The sequence below is a fragment of the Staurois parvus genome, unplaced genomic scaffold, assembly GCF_062004578.1.
Source record: "Staurois parvus isolate SC_StPar_1 unplaced genomic scaffold, SC_StPar_1.0 ptg000353l, whole genome shotgun sequence".
Lineage (NCBI taxonomy): Eukaryota > Metazoa > Chordata > Amphibia > Anura > Ranidae > Staurois > Staurois parvus.
Window position 1 is genome coordinate 1,974,219 of NW_028318149.1, and position 22,480 is coordinate 1,996,698.

General features: G+C 42.5%; 1 protein-coding gene across 6 annotated transcripts in view; it reads right to left on the reverse strand.

The window, feature by feature from the left end:
* TNRC18 (trinucleotide repeat containing 18) overlaps positions 1 to 22,480 on the reverse strand; it is a 454,956-nt gene that overhangs the window by 351,297 nt on the left and 81,179 nt on the right. For all 6 annotated transcript variants that reach the window (XM_089684713.1, XM_089684717.1, XM_089684716.1 and 3 more), the window contains exon 5: positions 345 to 441. In XM_089684713.1, coding sequence (XP_089540839.1) covers positions 345 to 441 — 97 coding nt within the window. The remainder of the gene's footprint in view (positions 1 to 344; positions 442 to 22,480) is intronic.

The window sequence follows — 22,480 nt, forward strand, 5'->3', positions numbered from 1 at the left end:
CAAAAAAAAAACAAACAAACAAAAAGGAGGCTGATCAGAGTTCTACAGTAATGTCAGAGATTGGAGTATCAGCTGGAACAACAGGGAACTACTGGACTACATAGGGACTATAGATGATAATGAGCCCAAGCATTCATTACCATGCAAAGATCTGTCAGTATGTTGGAAATGAATGATTAGAAGCAGATTATTTCAATTATGAACTAGAGATATTCTGTTAGCAAAGTTGTAGAGAAAACTGGAGAGTGCTGTTGGTATTGAGATGCGAGAAGGAATTGACATTGAGGTCTCAATGTCCTTGTTTGAAGAGACATCTGTGTGTATGATCAGCCTTGCATGCTTACCGAAGCAATGCAGCATGTTCCCTGTCCATTCTTTCTATTAAGACTCTTTCATTGCAGTTTCTAATTTGCTCATCCACATCCTCTTCATTTGTATGTCCTAATGAAAGAAAAATGACCGGTGAAGTTAACAAAAAACAGGCACAAAGAAAGCACTTCTGATTAAAATAAACTGCTTTTATAAATCTTACATGTCCCCATCAACTTTTTCAAAACCAGCAAGGAAACCTATATTACACAAACCTTTATAAATACAGCTCATTTCACTAGCCAAGTCAAATCGCAGTCAGATTCAGAAAATACAACTAGAGTGAAAAAAGACACATTTTACTGCCAGCCATTCATAATGAGATCTGCCCAAGTTTGTCGCCTACAGTTTTCAGCTTTAAAGCGGAGTTCCACTCACCCTGTCAAAAATAAAAGTAAGCAGCTACAAAAACTGTAGCTGCTGACATTTAAAAAACAGCCACTTACCTGTCCCTCGGTGTGTGTCCCCGCAGCTCGTTTCACCGGCCGTCCTGTGTTCCAGGTGCCGGCATCTTCAGTGTGGGCATCCGGATGTGAGTAGCGCTGCGCTTCATGAATGGTCTTGTAGTCTTCTGGGACCTGTCATGTGTCCCAAAAGACTACAGGGAGGGAGGGAGGACATGTTCCACTTCCGGTCACCTAGGCGATCGGACCGGAAGTAGGAGTGGGTACCTGTCAAAGGTGCCAATCCTTAATAGGGAGCAGGGGAGTAGTCCTTAAAGCGGAACTTCCCCTTTTGGGTGAAGCTCCACTTTAAACATACAGTGGATATAAAAAGTCTACACACCCCTGATAAAATGGTACATCAGGTTTCTGTGATGTAAAAAAAAAATGACAAAGATAAATCATTTCAGAACTTTTTCCACCTTTAATGTGACCTGTAAACTGTACAACTCAGTTAAACAACAAATTGAAATCTTTAAGGTGGAGGGAAGTAAAAAATAAAAAACTAAAAGAATACGGTTGAATAAGTGTGCACACCCTTAAACTTATACTTTGTTCAAGCACCTTTTGATTTTATTACAACACTCAGTCTTTTTGGGTATCAGTTTATCAGCATGGCAAATATTGACTTGGCAAGGTTTGTCTACTCTTCCTTGCAAAAACACTCCAAATCTGTCAGACTGCGAGAGCATCCAAGGGTGTGGAATTTTTGGAAAAAACTACTTGTCCAGGGACTAAATCGGTGTCCCAATCTACGTGTCCTGATAAAAAAAATACATTTTAACCAAAACCGTTTTTAAATCTGCTTTAAGTAATGTCCGGGGCTTTTAAAAACAAAAGGGGCTTTATGGCGACTTAACCACTTATACCCCCTTCCTGCCCAGGCCAATTTTCATCTTTCAGCGCTGTTGCACTTTGAATGACAATTGCGCGGTCATGCAACACTGTACCCATATAAAAATGTTATTTTTTTGTGACAGAGCTTTATTTTGGTGGTATTTAATTACCTCTGGGTTTTTCATTTTTTCTTAAACCAAAAACCACTGAAAAGTTTGAAAAACAAAGTTTTTTCTTAGTTTTTGTTATAAAATTTTGTAAATAAGTGATTTTTCTACTTCACTGATGTGCGCTAATGAGGCTGCAGTGATGGGCACTGATAGGTGGCACTCATATAGTGGGGCAAAAAAATATTTAGTCAGCCACCAATTGTGCAAGTTCTCCCACTTATAAAGATGATAGAGGCCTGTAATTGGCATCATAGGTAGACCTCAACTATGAGAGACAAAATGAGAAAAAAAAAATCCAGACAATCACATTGGCTGATTTGGAAAGAATTTATTTGCAAATTATGGTGGAAAATAAGTATTTGGTCAATATCAAAAGTTCATCTCAACACTTTGTTATATATCCTTTGTTGGCAATGACAGAGGTCAAATGTTTCCTGTAAGTCTTCACAAGGTTGGCACACACTGTTGCTGGTATGTTGGCCCATTCCTCCATGCAGATCTCCTCTAGAGCAGTGATGTTTTGGGGCTGTCGCTGGGCAACACAGACTTTCAACTCCCTCCAAAGGTTTTCTATGAGGTTGAGATCTGGAGACTGGCTAGGCCACTCCAGGACCTTGAAATGCTTCTTACGAAGCTACTCCTTCGTTGTCTGGGCGGTATGTTTGGGATCATTGTCATGTTGGAAGACCCAGCCACGTTTCATCTTCAATGCCCTTGCTGATGGAAGGAGGTTTGCACTCAAAATCTCACGATACATGGCCCCATTCATTCTGTCCTGTACATGGATCAGTCGTCCTGGTCCCTTTGCGGAGAAACAGCCCCAAAGCATGATGCTGCCACCCCCATGCTTCACAGTAGGTATGGTATTCTTTGGATGCAACTCAGCATTCTCTCTCCTCCAAACACGACGAGTTGTGTTTCTACCAAACAGTTCTATTTTGGTTTCATCTGACCATATGACATTCTCCCAATCCTCTTCTGGATCATCCAAATGCTCTCTAGCAAACTTCAGATGGGCCCGGACATGTACTGGCTTAAGCAGGGGGAAACGTCTGGCACTGCAGGATCTGAGTCCCTGGCGGCGTAGTGTGTTACTGATGGTAGCCTTTGTTACGTTGGTCCCAGCTCTCTGCAGGTCATTCACTAGGTCCCCCCGTGTGGTCCTGAGATTTTTGCTCACTGTTCTTGTGATCATTTTGACCCCACGGGGTGAGATCTAGCGTGGAGCCCCAGATCGAGGGAGATTATCAGTGGTCTTGTATGTCTTCCATTTTCTAATTATTGCTCCCACAGTTGATTTGTTCACACCAAGCTGCTTGCCCATTGCAGATTCCGTCTTCCCAGCCTGGTGCAGGTCTACAATTTTGTTTCTGGTGTCCTTTGACAGCTCTTTGGTCTTCACCATAGTGGAGTTTGGAGTGTGACTGTTTGAGGTTGTGGACAGGTGTCTTTTATACTGATAAGTTCAAACAGGTGCCATTGATACAGGTAATGAGTGCTGGACAGAGGAGCCTCTCAAAGAAGGTACAGGTCTGTGAGAGCCAGAAATCTTGCTTGTTTGTAGAGGACCAAATACTTATTTTCCACCATAATTTGCAAATCAATTCTTTCCAAATCAGCCAATGTGATTGTCTGGATATTCTTTCTCATTTTGTCTCTCATAGTTGAGGTCTACCTATGATGCCAATTACAGGCCTCTCTCATCTTTTTAAGTGGGAGAACTTGCACAATTGGTGGCTGACTAAATATTTTTTTTGCCCCACTGTATATGGCACTGACAGGCGGTGCTGATAGGCAGCACTGGCGGGCACTGATAGGCGGCACTGACTGGCACTGATAGGTGGCACTGATGGGTGACAGTGAAAGGAAGCTTAGATGGGCACTGATATGTGGCACTGATGGGCACTGGCAGGTAGCATGGATGAGCACTGACAGCTGGCACTGATGGGGCTACACAGATCAACAGGGCACACTGATCATCAGTACCCCGATGATCTGTGTACATGTCCCCTCCGAGGAATGCCGATTACCGGCTCTCTTCTTCTCACAAGCTGTCAGCGTGACAGCTCGTGAGGAGAGAAATGCCGATAACCGACATTTCCCTGTTTACATGTGATCAGCTGTGATTGGACACAGCTGATCACATGACCGAGCTGACATCTTCGCCTGTTTCTGTGGGTCGGTGATCCGCTGTGTCCGAGGGACACAGCGCACTGCCAATCGCCGCGCTGCGCGCTCCAGGACCCGCGCATGTACGGTTAGAATGGGTCCTCCCAGAACAAGAGAACCACCTTGCGTCTGTCATATTACAATATGGCGGGCAGGAGGTGGTTACATGTTTAATATTTTTAACATTGCGCTGTTTATCTCCTCCCCTCGCTCCCTGTCTCCAGAACTGCACCCGAGGACTAGCAGGGGGGGAGACATTGCAGTGTAATGAGCATCGATTGGGTGCTCGTCAGGAAAGGGGAGTGTCGGGCTTCCTTTTGCTGCCAGAGATGTTTTTTGCAAGCGTTTAAAAATCATTTAAGGCCTGAAGATGACACAAAAAACTAAAATAATGTGGTTGCATAAGTGTACACACCCTCTTACAACTGGGGATGTAGCTGTGTTCAGAATTAAGCAATCACATTCAAAATTATGTTAAATAGGAGTTGAGTTGAACAGTTTATAGGTCACATTAAAAGGTGGAAAAAGTTCTAAAATTATTGATCTTTGTCTAATTTTTTTTTACATCACAGAAACATGACATTTTAACAGGGGTGTGTAGACTTTTTATATGCACTGTATTTAAGCAGTACTGTTGTAATTGCACCTCACTGTTCTTCGAAGTGTATCACTAAACGAACTCCAAAATTAACTCTAATAATGGCAGCTGAAAGACCACACAGCATGTTTGTGCACACACACCATTTAAGAGCGAGCTGAAATTTGACAGGAGGCAAAGTAAAAAAAGTTAGAAACAGTTGTCTTAGGAATGGGGAAAAACTCAATTTTGTTGCACACATCTAAAGATAATTTCAAAAATCAGTTTGTGTTTTTTTTTTCAAAAACCTATATACTGTTATTTCTACTTCCATACATAAACTTTCTTCTAAATGTAAATCTATTTATTTTCCCCCATTTATGGTATTCGGAAAAATTCCTAGAGGAAACTTTCATGAAAAAAATTTTACCCCTCACATACAACATTGTCATTGAAGTGTTATGTTAATTGCATTAATCTAGTCTAGCACCCTTGACAATTTTTAATAAGAAAACTTACAAGAAAACAACATAGTTAGTCTGGCTGAAAAAAGATAAAAGTCCATCCAGTTCAACCAATATAAAAAAAAAAAAAAAAAAAAAGTTATAATCCTATACCCACAGTTGATCCAGAGGAAGGCAAAAAAAAAACCCCCAGTAAAGCATGATCCAATTTGCTCCTACAGGGAAACAAATTCCTTCTTGATCCCCACAGAGGCAAATCGGATATTCCCTGGATCAACTTTACCTATAAATATTATTCAGTTATATTCTGTGTATCTAGGCAAGAATCCAGGCCTTTTTTAAAGCAATCCACTGAGCTGGCCAGAATCAACTCTTGAGGGAGTCTATTCCACATAGCTCTCACTGTGAAGAAACCTTCCCGTGTTTGGAGATTACATTTCTTTTCCTCCAAATGTAAAGAGTGCCCCTTGTCCTCTGTGATGACCTCAGGGTGAATAACTCTACACCGAGTTCACTATATGAACCAGTGATGTATTTATACATGTTGACCATATCCCCCTTAATCTCCTCTTCTCAAGAGAGAATAAGTTCAGTTCCTCTAATCTTTCCTCATAGCTGATCTCCTCCATGCCTCTTATCAGTTTGGTTGCCCTTCTCTGTACTTTCTCCAGTTCCCCAATGTTCTTTTTGTGAATTGGTGCCCAAAATTGAACTGAATATTCTAGGTGAGGTCTTACTAATGATTTATACAGGGGTAATATGATATCTCTCTCTGGAGTCTATAACTCTTAATCGAAGAGAGGATTTTGCTCACTTTAGAAACCGCAGCTTAGCATTGCATGCCATTATTAAGCTTTTGATCTACCAGAACTCCCAGATCCTTCATCATTGATTCCCCCAGTTGTACTCTACTTAGTATGTATGATGCATGAATATTCCTACCCCCCAAGTGCATAACTTTACATTTATCAACATTAAACCTTATTTGCCACATAGCTGCCCAATTAAACAAAGCACTGAGGTTGGTTTGTAAGTTGGAGACATCCTGTAAGGACGTTATTCCACTGCATAGCTTGGTGTCACCTGCAAAGACTGAAATGGGAATTTAATCTCAGACCCTATACTGTTTATAAATACCGTATTTTTCACTCCATAAGACGCGCCTAGGTTTGAGGAGAAAAACAAGAAAAAAAATATTCTGAACCAATAGACTGCGGACACAGTACAGGCGATGGACCAGAGACTGCGGACACAGTACAGGCGATGGACCAGAGACTGCGGACACAGTACAGGCGATGGACCAGAGACTGCGGACACAGTACAGGCGATGGACCAGAGACTGCGGACACAGTACAGGCGATGGACCAGAGACTGCGGACACAGTACAGGCGATGGACCAGAGACTGCGGACACAGTACAGGCGATGGACCAGAGACTGCGGACACAGTACAGGCGATGGACCAGAGACTGCGGACACAGTACAGGCGATGGACCAGAGACTGCGGACACAGTACAGGGGATGACCAGAGACTGCGGACACAGTACAGGAGACTGTGGACATAGTACAGATGACCAGAGACTGAGGGGATGACCAGAGACTGCAGACAGTAAAGGAGATTACCAGAGACTGCGGACCTTTGGGGAGGGAGGGGTAACGGGTACCTGAATTTCACGGAGTTGCCCTTCCTTCTTCCAGCGGTGGCTTCTGTGACAGCTGGGTTCCCACTGCGCATGCGCGAGAAGCGCTGCGCTTTGTGAATGGCCCGGAGCCTTCTGGGACCTGTCATGTGTCCCAGAAGATGCCGGACCATTCACAAAGCGCAGCGCTTCTCGCGCATGCGCAGTGGGCACCCGGCTGTTACAGAAGCCGCCGTGGAAAGACTGCAGCGCTGGAGCGAGGAACAGGTAAGGTCCTGCAGGAGAGAAGAGCTGAGCGGCCGGCCCGGTATTCTGACATGGTGGCGGCAGAAAAACAGGACCGGCCGCTTTACATTTGCTCCATAAGACACACTGACATTTTGTCAGGCTCCGCCCAACGGGATTTCTAGTGGTCCACAGCACGGGATTTTCCAAGACGCGGAGTCTAAGTCCCAGTCTGCCTTTTCACCAGAGCCCCTGATGGTGGGGATGGACTTGGTGCAAGACTGGAACCAGGTCGTGCCCCTGGGCACCCCCGGCGATGGTAGAGGGGTCCCGCTGAGGGTATGTGCCTGGGATGAGCCTGCTGTGAAGGGGCTGACCGGTCCCGATCCGAGTGGTATGGATGGATGACTGCTCGGAGTGAGCGAGGTCAGACTAGCCAGGTCGGTAACAGTGGGGACAGGTGCGGTACCAAGCAACAGGCAAAGAGTAGTCAGGTCACACGCCGGGTTCAGTAACAGAGGGTCCAAAACAATAGTAACTATAGGCAGAGGAAAGGTCAGGGACAAGCCCGGGTCAGAGCAGGAGAGGGTCAGCATAAATCAGAACAGGCAGAGTTTGTCAACAAGGAAACGTACTAACAGGAACACAGGAACAAGACCTTGCAGCAATGAGGACATTGCCTGGCCAGTTTAAATAGCGCGCCCTGCACCGTCATTGGTGCCAAGCGCGCGCCCGTGTGCGCGAGTGCGCATACGTGGCCGCAATTGCCACCGTGGACGCCCAAGTCCTACTGCCCGACCGCTGATGCGCCTGGGTGATTCGCGCACCGCGGCGAGGACCGGGATCCCTGACACATTTTCCCCCCTTTTTTTGGGGGAAAAAAGTGCGTCTTATGGAGCGAAAAAGACGATATATTAAAAAGTAAGGGTCCCAGCACTGAACCTTGGGGTACACCACTGACAACACTAAACCATTCATATGAATCAGTAACCACTACTCTTTTAATATGATCTTTTAGCCAGTTTTCTATCCATTTACATACTGATTTTTCCAAGCCCATAGACTTTACCTGACAGATTAGCCATGTGTGGTGAACTGTGTCAAACGCTTTAACAAAATCCAAGTATACCACGTCCACCGTCACCTCTCTGTCCAAGATTTTGCTCACCTCATAAAAAGAATTCAGATTTGTGTGACAACTTATGTCTTTCATGAATCCATGCTGTCTGTTGCTTAAAATATATTTTTCCAGCAAGAACTCAACTGTATGGTCTTTTAATAAACTCTCCAGTATCTTCCCAACTATAAAAGTTAAACTAACGGGTTTATAATTACTTGGTAAAGATTCTGACCTATTTTTAAATATTGGCACAACATTGGCCTTACGCCAATCCAGTGGTACTATGCCAGTCATTAAAGAGTCCCTAAAAATTAGAAACAATGGCTTTGAAATGACAGGGCTCAATTCTTTAAGGACCAGTGGGTGTATACCATCCTGTCCAGGTGCTTTATTCACCTTTATACTGTCTAAATATTTTTGGATCATATCAATTGTGAGCCAATGTGGATCATCTGGAGCTGTGTCAATACCATGCCCATTATGGACAAGAACTCCCCCATGCTCCTTTGTATACACAGAGCTGAAGAGGTATTTAATAAATTTGCCTACTCTTTGTCCTCAGTCACCCACTCTAGATCATTTTGTAAAGGGCCTACATGCTTGAACCGAACCTTTTTATTATTAATATATTTGAAGAATTTCTTGGGGTTGGTTCTGCCATCTTTAGCAATCTGTCGTTCGGTTTCAATTTTTCCTGCCTTTATTTCCTTTTTGCATATTCTGTTATATTCTTTGTAATGTTTAAAAGATGATAGCATTCCTTCATTATTATATTTAATAAAAGCGCTTTTCTTATCTATAACAATTTTTAACTGTTTTAGCTGTACGCCACATAGGTTTGATTTTTAGACTTTTAAACTTGTTGCCCATGGGTATAGATTTTGCAGTGTTCACATACAGTCTTTCTGAAGAACTCCCATTTCTGTGTTGTGTTCATTGATGCCAATATTCCCTCCCAGTCTAAGTCTTGGAGAGCAGCTCTCAGCCTTGGAAAATGAGCTCTCTTAAAATTGAGCATTTTTTTTCCCCGTATGTGCTCGCTGTTTACAGCTAACAATAAATGAAATCATGTTATGCTCACTGCTACCCAGGTGTTCTTTTATATGGACATTCGAAGAGGATTTACCAAGACTGGAGCAGCTGAGCATGGAAATTTGCAAACATCTTTCATTTTTAATGCTTCAAGTAAAACTATATGCAAAACTTTAAAAAAAAAAAAATTTGAAGAGAGTAAGGGAGGGTCATAACCCGTCTGTTTATTCCTGTGTCTCATTGGGGTTATTTCCCTTCACTGTCTGTTCCATAGGCAAAACAGGAAGTGAGAGAAAATCCCTGCAAATTAACCACTTGTCTACCGGGAACTTTTACCCCCTTCTTGCCCAGGCCAATTTTCAGCTTTGAGCACGGTTGCACTTTGAATGACAATTGCAAGGCCATGCAACATTGTGCTCATATGAATTTTTTATCATTTGTTTGAGACAGATAGAACTTTCTTTTAGTGGTATTTAATCACCTCTAGGTTTTTTTTATTTTTTTGCTAAAACAAACCAAAAACTGAAATGTTGAAAAAAATAATTTTTTCTTAGTTTCTCTTTTTGTAAATAAGTGATTTTTCTCCTTCACTGATGTGCGCTAATGAGGCTGCAGTGATGGGCACTGATATGCAGCACTAACGGGAATCACTGAAAGGCAGCACTCATATATGGCACTGATAGGCAGCACTGACTGGCACTGAAAGGCAGCTCAGATGGGTACTATGTGGCATTGATTTGCACTGCTAAGCACGGATATGTGCCATTGATGTTGCACTCATGGGCACTGGCAGGTGGCACTGATGGGGATACACTGATCATCAGTGCCCTGGTGATCATTGTACATGTCCCCTCTGAGGAAAGCCGATTACCGGCTCTTCTCTCCTCACGAACTGTCAGCGTGACAGCTTGTGAGGAAAGGAATGCCGATAACGGGTATTTCCTTATTTACATGCGATTAGCTGTGATTGGAGACAGCTGATCACATGACAGAGCCGACGTCATTGGCTCTTTCTGCTGATCGGTGATCAGCTGTGTTCCGGGGACACGCGGTTAGAGTGGGAGCACGTCATAAGATGTCCTCGCAGACCGAAAGAACCGCCGTCCGTTCATCATTTCCTTATATGGCAGGCGGGAGACTGTTAAAAGAATTCTTCGGGAACCCCATGTCACCAGAACTAGTGTCCCCATTGGAAAATTTTCCCTCTATTACTTTTCTGGGGACAACCCAAAATTAGATTTTTTTTTGTTTTTTTTACTTTCACTCTTGATGTTAATGGTAAACAGGACAAATAGAAAGGGTGAATCTCCCTAACATGGGGACAGACAACAATAAAAACCTAATAGGTGTTCTAATCTACACTATATTGCCAAAAAGTATTGGGACATCTGCATTTACACATACATGAACTTTAATTGCATCCCAGTCTTAGTCCATAGGGTTCAATATTGAGTTGGCCCACCCTTTGCAGCTATAACAGCTTCATCTCTTCTAAGATTGTAAGCTCCAAGGAGCAGGGCCCTCCTATCCCTCTTGTATTGAACTGTATTGTAGCTGTATTGTCTCCCGTTATATTGTAAAGCGCTGAGCAAACCGTTGGTGAGAAGAAGAAGAAGGAAGAAGAAAGAAGAAGGCTGTCCACAAGGTTTAGGAGTGTGTCTATGGGAATGATTGACCATTCTTCCAGAAGCACATTTGTGAGGTAAGGCACTAATGTCGGACGAGAAAGCCTGGCTCACAGTCTCCACTCTAATTCATCCCAGACGGTTTGAATCTTGACCAGTTCAGCAGGGAACGGCTTCTATAGGCAGGCTGACTGTACCCAATTCGATTGTTGTACAAATTTGGTACAACCAGCCTGTCAGATTTTTCATGCGGTATTAAGCCCTTTTTCGCCATCCTAACCTAAAAGCTATAAATATTTAAATGTCATAGTGCAGGGATCGAATATTTACAGAAATAAACTACTGTATCTTCAGTGAAAAATGGTTGTGGTCAGCTATACAAAAACATTTCACATTAGGTGCTTTATGATATTAAAGTCTATCACTGACCTCACTTCCAAACAGAGCCATAGCAAAAATACTTCCTCAGTTGGAAGTGGAATACCGAAGTTATGGCTGAAGCAATGTACCATAACCCCGGTATTTTTTTCAGCAGGAAATTCCTTTTCTACTAAAAGTGATCCTAGCAGCGGATTCGTCGCTGGATCACTTTTAGAACCGCCGCTTTCCAGTGATCGGTAAGCCAGAGAACCAATCTGACGATCGCGATGGCTGGGCATAGAGATGAAAGAGAGATAGCCTCCTCTCATCGCTATGGCCCAGGAGGGCCGGAGCGACGTCAATGCGCCACTTCCGATTCTGGCCCAATGTTTTTGTTTTTTTTTAAAGCATTAGATCAATGCTTTGTTTTTTATCTAATTCTTTACATTGTAGAGGAGAGATGTGGGTTTTATTGAAGCTCTCTCAATAAAGAGGACCTGTCACTGCTTACTTCTATCACAAGGGAGGTTTACATTCCTTGTGATGGCAATAAAAGTTATAAAAATGTATTTTATATTTACAGGGACAGTAAAAAAACACAACAAAGAATAAAAAACATAAAATAATTTATAATGCCCTCGTCCCCCCCATGCTTGCGTGCAGCGAACGCATCCATAGGTCACACCCACATATGCTGTGTTTAAACCACACGGTCAGGTAATTCTAACACTATATCTCATCTGTAACTTTAAACTGGTAACCTGTGTAAATTTTTAAGTACCTCAGTTTGGCACCATTCGACGAGCGTGCACAATTTTAAAGTATGACATGATGGGTATCTATTTACTCTGCGTAATATCTTTCATATTTTACAAAAACATTTTGTTATATCTTGTGTTTTTTTAATAATTAAATACATGTATTTTTTCCAAAAAAATCATGCTTGGGAAGGGGGAGGAAATCGCTGCAGAAATACCGTATGCCATAAAAAAAATTGCAGAGACCGCTATTTTATTTTTTAGGGCCTCTGCTACAAAAGATATATAATGTTGAGGGTTCCAAGTAATTTTCTAGCAAAAAAACATTTATTTCTACATAAATAAGTGTCAGAATTGGCCCAATGAGGAACTGGTTAAAATGGTATTAACCACTTGCCTACCAGGCACTTTTACCCCCTTCCTGCCCAGGGCAGTTTTTAGCGTTGTTGCACTATGAATGACAACTGAGTGGTCATGCAACATTGTACCCATATGAATTGTTTTTTCTTTCACACAAATAGAGCTTTCTTTTGGTGCATTTAACCACTTGAGCTCCAGAGGATTTACCCCCCTTAATGACCAGGCCTCTTTTTGCTACTCGGCGCTGCACTAATTCTACTGATAATTGTGCGGTCATGCAATGCTGCACCTAAACGAAATTTACGTCCTTTTTTTCACACAAATAGAGCTTTCTTTTGGTGGTATTTGATCACCTGTGCGCTTTTTATTTTTCACGCTATAAACAAAAAAAGTCCAAATATTTTGAAGAAAAACAATATTTTTTACTTTCAGCTATAAAAAATATATAGTAAACTCAAAGTTAGTTATAAATTTAGGCCAAAATGTATTCTGCTACATGTTTTTGGTAAAAAAATTCCCAATAAGTGTATATTGATTGCTTTGTGTGAAAGTTATAGCGTCTACAAACTATGGTATAGATACTGCAATTTACGACTTTTTTTGCTATACAGCGCTACGCTAGTTTAACGGACAATTGCGTGGTCATGCAATACGATACATAAATGAAATTTATGTCTTTTTTTTTTTTTTAACACAAATAGAGCATTCTTTTGGTGGTATTTGATCATCTGTGCACTTTTTATTTTTGGCGCTATAGCCAGAAAAAGTTTTGAAGAAAAAAATGTTTTTGAAAAAAAAAAACATATTTTCTCATTTTGGTCATAAAAAATATCTAAAAAAACTAAAATTTCGTCATAAATTTGGGCCAAAATGTATTCTGCTACATGTTTTGGTTAAAAAATCCCAATAAGTGTATATTGATTGCTTTTTGTGAGGTATAGCATCTACAAACTATGGTATAGATAATGGAATTTACACAGCTTTTACTTTCTGACTGCCCATCCCATTTCTTGAGGTGCTAAAATACCAGGATAGTACAAACACCCTCAAATGACCCCTTTTCGGAAATTAGACACCCTAAGCCGGGTGTCGGCAACCCGCAGCTCCAGAGCCGCATGCGGCTCTTTTTCATCTTTGCTGCGGCTCCGGAGCACACTGCCCACCAGGTGACAGGCAATAGGGTTTCAGTGGTCGGCAAGCCGCGGATCGCAAGCCACATGCGGCTCTTCTGTGTGCCGGGCGCCCGCTCCCCTCCCTCCTCTCGGGCGGCCGCCTCAAAAGTCAGGACTCTTTTAATCCGGCCCGCGGAGCGTGGAACATTAGCTGTCAGGATGTAGGCGGGGCAGCCAGGATGTAGGCGGGGCAGCGTGACGAACTCCTCTCACAGTCCGCCCTGAAGACCGGAACACAGCGCGGGAACACAGCGAGAGGAACGCGCGGAGCAAAGGTAAGTGAATTGAGACAATATGGGGAATTAATTACTATAGGGGGGATGAATTACTATGGGGGATGAATTATTATATGGAGGATTAATTACTATGGGGGATGAATTACTATGGAGGATGAATTACTATATGGGGGATGAATTACTATGGGGGATGAATTACTATGGGGGATGAATTACTATGGAGGATGAATTACTATATGGGGGATGAATTACTATGGAGGATGAATTACTATATGGAGGATGAATTACTATATGGGGGATGAATTACTATGGGGGATGAATTACTATAGGGGGGATGAATTACTATGGGGGATGAATTACTATAGGGGGGATGAATTACTATATGGGGGATGAATTACTATGGGGGATGAATTACTATATGGGGGATGAAGCTAACTGCACGATCCTGTATATAGCATTAAGGTAAGAAACAATATATGCAGTGTCGGATTTGTTTTAAATGTTGCAATGGTTTTGCGGCTCCCAGTCTTTTTTTTCCCTTCGGAAACGGGTCCAAGTGGCTCTTTATGTCTTAAAAGTTGCAGACCCCTGCCCTAAGCTATCTGCTGAGAGGCATATTGAGTCCATGAAAGATTTATTTTTTTTCCACAAGTTTCTGGAAAATGACAAAAACGGTTTGTTTTTTCTTTACACATTTAAATGGTTTATTTCTCGCACAAGCCATGGGTATATGTGGAATTACACCCCAAAATACATTCTGTTACTTCTACTGAGTATGGGGATACCACATTTTGGGAGCCTAGCCACATACAGGAGCCTGAAATCCAACGACCACTTTGAAAGCCTGAAGGTGCATAACTTCCTCAGTACACTTCCTCACTACCTATCACAGTTTCGAAGGCCCTGACATGCCAGGATAACCCCAACCCCCCCCCCCCCCAAATGACCCCTTTCTGTAAAGTAGACACCCCAAGGAATTAAAAAAGAGGCATGGTGAGTATTTTGCAGATCTCATTTTTTCTCACAAGGTTTTGAAATATAAAAAAATAGAAAAAATATGTTTTTGTTTTTTTTCTTCATTTTCCAAAAACTTGTGGCAACAAATGAGATCTGCAAAATACTTACCGTGCTTTTTATCAAATTCCTTGGGGTGTCTACTTTCCAAAAAGGGGTAATTTGGGGGGGGGTTAGGTGCTATCCTGGCATTTCATGGCCTCCGAAACTGTGATAGGTAGTCTGGAAGTGTAATGAGGAAATAAAGCACTTTAAAAGCCTGAAGGTGCTTATTGGATTTTGGGGTCCTGTACTTGGCTAGACTGCCAAAAAGTCTCTCACATGTGGTACCCCCATACTTGGGAGAATTAGCAAAATGTATTTTGGGGATTAATTCCACATATACCCATGGCATGTGTGAGCAGTAAATCATCTAAGTGACAATTTTGTGTAAAAAAAAAATACATATATTTATTTTTGTCATTTTCAAAAAACTTGTGGTAAAAAAATAAAATTCTTCTATTGATTCAACATTCCTCTCAGCAAATAGTTTGGGGTGACTACCGTATTTTTCGCCCCATAAGATGCACCTAGGTTTTAGAGGCAGAAAACAGGAAAAAAAAAATTTCTGAACTAATGGACTGCAGACAGCACAGGGATGACCAGAGACTGCGGACAGCACAGGGATGACCAGAGACTGCGGACAGCACAGGGATGACCAGAGACTGCGGACAGCACAGGGATGACCAGAGACTGCGGACAGCACAGGGATGACCAGAGACTGCGGACAGCACAGGGATGACCAGAGACTGCGGACAGCACAGGGATGACCAGAGACTGCGGACAGTACAGATGACTGCTGACCTTTGGGGAGGTGGGGAGCGGGTACCTGAATTTGACAGGTACCCGCTCTTACTTCCGCAGAGTTTTTGTTTGATCTTACCTGTTCCTCGATCCAGCCGCGCACTGTCTTCCCGGCTTCTGTAATGGCGCTCGGCATGACAGCCGGGTGCCCAGTGCGCATGAGCGAGAAGCACTTGCGCTTTGTGATTGGTCCGGCGGCTTCTGGGATCTGTCATGTGTCCCAGGTACCGCCTTACCATTCACAAAAAGCACCGCTTCTTGCGCATGCGCACTTGGCACCCGGCTGTCATGCCCAGTGCCCACACTACAGAAGCCGGAAGACAGCGCGCCGCTGGATAGAGGAACAGGTAAGATCAAAGAACAAAGAAGAGCGGGTACCTGTCAAATTCAGGTACCCGCTCCCCACCTCCCCAAAGGTCAGCAGTCATCTCCATAATGTCCCGCTGCAGAGCTGAGAGGCCGGCCCGGTATTCTGACACGGCCGCGGTGGAAATACCGGACTGGCCGCTCCATATTCGCTCCATAAGACGCACTGACATTTTCCCCACTTTTTTGGGGGGAAAAAAGTGCGTCTTATGTAGCGAAAAATACGGTACTTTCCAAAAAGGGGTCATTTTGGGGGGTGGGGGCGTTTTATGCCCAGCATTAGAAGTTTATGCCACACATCATTCACTCTTCTTGATTAATTGGTTTACATGAAAGTTATAGCGTTTACAAATGGCAGGAAAGATACTGGGATTTTTAATTTTTTTTATACTAATAATGGCGGTGATCAGTGACATATGGCGGCAACCAGCGACTTATGGCAGGACTGCGGCGGACATTTGACACTGGGGGGAACTGACTTGGGGGTCACTGACATCCCCAGTAACACCAATACAGTGATCAATGAAAAAAAAAAAACACTGACACTGTACTAATGGCACTGGGGAGGAAGGGGTTAACATTTTTTTTCACTGAAAGGGTTAACTGTGTGAGGGGAGTGTTTTACTAGGGGGCGGGGGCGTGTGCTGGACGGGGGCAGGCTGATCGGGAGAGATAAACTCTTCTCTCCCTCTTCAGCTTGTCAGGAGCTGACAGGCAACTGACAGAGAGCAGGGCTGTGTGTAAACAATGCAGCCCTGCTCTCTGTCAGCGATTACCGCTAATCTCGGGGAAACGGCCGGTAATGACCGGCTGAGACCCGCTGCTGACACCTGCGGGACATTAACTATTTCAGACATTTTGAGAGAAATAGAGAGCAGAAGCAGTATGTGTTGAGATTACCTATCTTTTCTGGTTGTATTCACTATGGATCCCATCATGAGCATAATGCAGCACATTCTACCATTTTTTCCTTCACGCAAAACCTGGAACTGACTGCGCTGGTGTGCTAGGTCCATTTGAATACATGGAAAATGCTTTGCATGCATTTCTGATGATGGAAAAAGGCTCTGGACAGCATTTAGATATGGAACAGTTAAAAAACACTTCTAAACGCAAACGCTTTTAAACGCGGTTAGCCGCGTTTACAAGCACTTGGTGTTTGAAACGTTGATAAAATCTACTCCTGAACACAAGTTTGGTGCGTTAAAAAAAAACGACTGTAAACAACAGTGTACATGGACACGTAGGGGGGGAAAAAAAAAAAAGAAAAAGAAAGCTGCTGAACGTGGGGGGGGTTGAGTCAAAAAAAGGGAAGGTAGTGGGTATAAGGGGATAGGGAGCAAGGGAAAGGGGTCCATTTCCCCCAGCTCCACAGAGCCAGCAGGACACCTTCCAGATTCCTCAGCAGGGTTGCATACTCCTCGGAGGAGAGAATTTTGTACCAGTAATAGTATATTTTGAGACATTCACGAAGGCCCTTCTTCGTGGAGATCAGATCTTCCATCGCATTGATTTCAGTAGCCTTTCGCAACCAGATGGAAATAGATGGTGCTTGTATCTGTTTCCAGAAAAGTGAGATGCAGCGAGCAGTAATGTTAGGATGGAGCGCCTGTTGGGCTTACTGGGAAAATGGTGGTGATGCAGCAGGAAAAACGCAGGGTCCCACGGCAGCACATGTTCTGTGAATTTCTGAGTTATGCAGTGCACTTCTGTCCAGTAGGCATGTTAGGAGCGGCAGGACCAGAAAATGTGAAGAGACCCAGTCTCTTCTTCATAACGTGTTGGGACATTGGGGGAACATCCTTTGAATCCTGGCAGGAGTGAAAAACCAGCGGGTCAACAGTTTGAACCCGGATTCTTGGTATCTGGAGCAGATGGAGGTTTTGTACGTGAATACAAGACAGCTCACACTTTATGATCAGTGACAGCAAACCGTTTTTTTTCCTTTTAGGATAAAGGTTTCACATGAATAAAAGCTGATCATTTTAATCTCCCCTGCCAGTGGTAAATGGATTGTCTTATCCATGTAAACCGATACATTTTGCTGGATCTTGTGCTTTTGAAAAAAAGACTTGCTGACTGAATTACCAGATGAAAATAGAAAGCCTAAAACAACTTAATACAGCCATCACATCTAAGAATTGATAAGCTGCAATATAATATTTGCTTTTGGGTTTAATATACTGCTTTAAGTGGTTTTAGGCCTCATGCACATGGGTACTTTTGCCCACAGAGTGTAAAAACAGGAGTTTTTAGGGGCCTGAGAAGAATAGATGCCCACTGCCAGCATCCTGCCAAGATCAATAATTCAGCATTTGGGGAAAGGGGTGTAAGGGGGCAAGTGGGTGGTGTTTCCTCCATGTTCCCCTCCTCATTGGGCATCAAGTGGGGGTCACATAAAAGGCTTATCTTGGAGTGGGTTATTCTGGGCTACGCTGGGCACCTTGGACAGGGACCCTCGCCTTGCACATGGGGTACCTTTACTTTGCCGTGCTCTTCAATACCCAGAGACAAGGCAGGGGATCACTTTCATGAATAAATCAACCTTAAAGCAGACCCCCAACTCAGAGATGGCCATGTACTGTGTACACTTAAACAGATAAACTAAGCCAATGCCCGCTCCACCTGTCCAGCGTATCTCTGCTACCTGACTCCCAGTAATAGAATAGAATCCTGCAGCCACCTAGCGCAGACTCCATGTACAAATGTTAAATCTCCCTCTTCCATACCTTTTCATTAGGCTAGGGGGACCTCTGCAGAGCTGATCCACTTCAGTTGCTATGGAAGACAGACCGCCAGGGGAAATCACTCCATCAACAACTCCCTCGCTGCAAGAGGACATCCTGCCTGTCACAGGCACAAACTCAACAACAGGCTGCTTGTACTGACTGTAAACTCCCATTAACCCTGGTAACCACTGGCTGCTTTCTGTATTGCATTAACTCTTGTACTGCTTTCTTCACACCCCAATGTGTTTCCTGATCCCAGGGGTACACTCACTGTGGTTCCATTTACACCCCTTGAATAACTTCTGACCAGGCATTGCAAAATCTCAGAGGCTTTGCAGAATTATTATGCTGAGATTCATCAGAAAAAGCATAGTCTTTTCCTAACTAAACCTAACTTTAACTGCGGCTGCACCAGTATACCTGCACAAGTTGAGAATCCATTGGTAGCAGAGTCCATTATGGCAGTATCCAGGATATTGGTGTCTCCAGGGCATACTGCAGGTCCCAGCAGTCAACCTACATGTACAAGACTTCAGATGTGGGTCTCTGGCATGACAGGGTGGGCCCAAACTATGAGCTTTAGCTCACTCTGATCCAGACCCATGTCCCTATTGCAGACCAGCTCTCTGAAAGCAGCTGGAGATTACATCTTGCTGGCTTATCTCTGTTCTCATCCCAAGCAGCAGACTGTTGAGTCCAGGCAGAGCCTACCCCCTTTTTATTTACAACACAGGAAGAGAGGTAGAGCTCAGCAAAAAGCTGGAACTGCAATAACTCTTCCCTCCCAACTAGGGCAGCCAGCTGTCTCATTAACCCAGCATTTCAATCTGCTTACATGCAACCCTCTATGATATGACAATACTGTGCCAAATAATAAATAGCTACATGTAATGCAGCCTTTCAAAGAATTTGAGCTGCTGCACTTGTGACTTTTGTGCGCCCAAACACATCCGGTTTTCACACTCTACAGGTAAAAACACCAATGTCCCACTGTATGTAGGAATGCAGCCACTCAGTTGTGTTAATCCCCGAGATCAATTAGAGAATATGGAATTTGTAGTATGCACAGAGCCGTGTACATGACCACAATGGTGAACTTCACACACCTCAACTAAACTTTAGAGTGGGGCTTCAGTCACTTTCTATCAGTTTACAAGTTGAAAATTTAGCATAAGAAGGTGATTGTAGCCGTATTAGTGCATTTGCGCAGAAACAATTCAGTACCGTCCGTTATACTTTTTTTATTTGCACTAACATACAATTTTGAGGACAAGCTTTCTGGGTATGTCCCCTTCTTCAAAGTCCAAGCAGTACTCGCCAATTGCCAGGAAAAAGCTAACAGGGGAGAGACCTGTGTAAACAACATGCGGTTTTGTATCTCTCTGCTGTGTTTTACTAGGGAGAAATGCCATTTTGCATATCTCTGCTGTACACACAGTAAAACACACACAGTACACAATTAACCCTTTCATCGCCCCAGATGTTAACCCCTTCCTGCCCGGTGTCATTAATACAGTGTCAGTGCTTTTTATTAGGGATGTCAGTAGCAGTTAGTTCCAGCCCAGTGTCAGAATGCCTGCCGCAGTCCTGCTATAAGTTGCTGATCACCGCCATTACTAGTATAAAGAAAAAATTTTTTAATTCCAGTATATATACACTGACATTTGTAGATGTTAGAACTTTTAAATAAACCAATTCATTTACATGTATTGGGATTTTGTTTTTCGCAAAAGCATGTAGCAGAATACATTTTGGCCTAAATTTATGAAGAAATTTTATTTTTTACATTTTTTTATTGGACATGGTTTACAGCAAAAAGTAAAAAATTGTCAGTACTTTTTTGTTTATAGCGCAAAAAATAAATGCAGAGGTGATCAAATTCCCAAAGAATAGTGCTTCGCTGCCCTCTAGTGGCCCAAAAAGTACACTAACACCCTCCTGAACATCAAACCCAATGTGTAGTAGAATAAATCTGTGAAACAAAAAGTCAGTAATAAAAACAAAAAACTGGCTGAGCCTCTAAATTCAAACATATGAAACATATCAAAATTAACCAAAATCAAGTAGCAATAAACACCCGGCTGAGCTGAAGAATACAGTGTAAAAAAAACAACAACCAGTAAAATAGGTGAAACTTATATCCGACCTGTGGAAGCAGAGGATCCAGTGGGATTCATATTGAGCGCTGTTGGCCTATATTTTCTATGGGTCAGCTGTTAAGGTTAGCGTGCATGCCTGAAAGTGGAGGAGCACGATAGATCTGCACACCTGCTGAAGTCACTGGTGCTTTACTTTATATGTTGGAAGACAGACAGTTTTATCACTTTTGAACTGCATTTTGCACTTTATTAAGTGTTATCTATTATTCACCATTTATCAGTTTTTTTGTATATATTCAGTAGAACAGCTTATCTCTTTCTTTTTTTTTTTTACACACACTTTTTGCAAATATCTAGCCCAGTTTAACATTTACTTGACTCATCACATTTATTCCACTGGGGGGGGGGCTGATTGCGCAGCCAGGTATTTCTTTATCATTTATTACTGTTTTGGTTTTTCACACTTCATGCTTCAGGTCAGCCAGGTGTTTACAGCTCGGACAGGTGTTTACTGCTATTGTGATCATGTTTATTTCTGATATGCGTTTCAGCAATTCAGCGATATACGTTTCATGGCAATTCAGCCATTTTTGGATATCTCTGCACATTTATCAGCACTTTTTTTTTTTCTTCAATTGCTGTGGACTTTATATATGGTTTTTTGTATATTGTCAGGTGTTTTACACCTCACGGGACTTTATATATTTATTCATGTTTGTTTGCATGATCAGTTCTTCGTTTATGCGTTTATTGGGATGCACATGTGTTTTGTGTTATATGTTGGGAACTGATTTTTAGTTCCGGTGGGAGGTTTTTTAGCACATTGAGTCCTGTTGTGACTAACTTGTTTGATTTGGAGCACTATTGGATCCCATTGGATTACTTGGGGAACCATTTATGTTATTTGGTCCTCTTAGGACCTCGTATTGACACTAGTCACACGTGATTATTTATGAGTTTTTTGGCACTATTTAATATTGTGTGTTTATGTTATTTGTGTCACTAATTTTGCACTGTTTCACTTATTCATTTATGTGTAAAGAATTTTTATGATAGTAGTGCTGCATCATTTGTGTTTCATTTATATTTTTTGTCTATGGGTATATGACTGTATGTAGCAGCTTTACCTTTGTTGGTATTAGTTTTTAGGTAGGAGCGCAGGAGTTTGTCACATTGATTCACTCTTAATTACCTTGTTCTCCCGCTGCTATAATGGATATATTTGGATTCCAAGAGAATAGGTCTATTAATATAGATGATATCTTTATGAAACCTAGTTCAGATTCTCCAGGGTATACAGATTCTTTATTTAGAAGGTTAGGCCATTTAATGGAGAAAAAAGGTTAATACATGGTGGGATATGATTACCCACGAAAAATATCTTAAAGATAGATTGGTCCCTAAAAGGTTGCGATGGGATGTACCAATCTGTGACGGATTAGGGGATCAGGAATCAAGGGATGAATGGTTCAGTTTTTTTCATGAAAAAAGTCTTGACCTTATTAAATTTTTACTAAAACGTAAGCAGAGAAAAATGAGGAACCTTGAGATCCAAATTACCGATATAAAGAGCAAATTAGAACCATTAAAAGATACCACTGAGATGGCCAATCCTACCAAAAGGCTGAATAGGGATTTAGAAAAGGTAGATCAAGAAGTAAGGCACAAGAAAACGAAGAAATATCAATGTGATCTTAATGATTTTTAAAAAGATCAAGTCTTCAAGTGGCAAACCTTGGGACATACTGATATTGCATCGACCAATACTATGCCCATTAAAGATGTTAAAATGGATTCCAATCTGACTTCGGTTAATAAGAATAAGGGTTTTGTCACAGGCCCCAAGAGAGGTCCAGACTCTCATGTTCAGTATA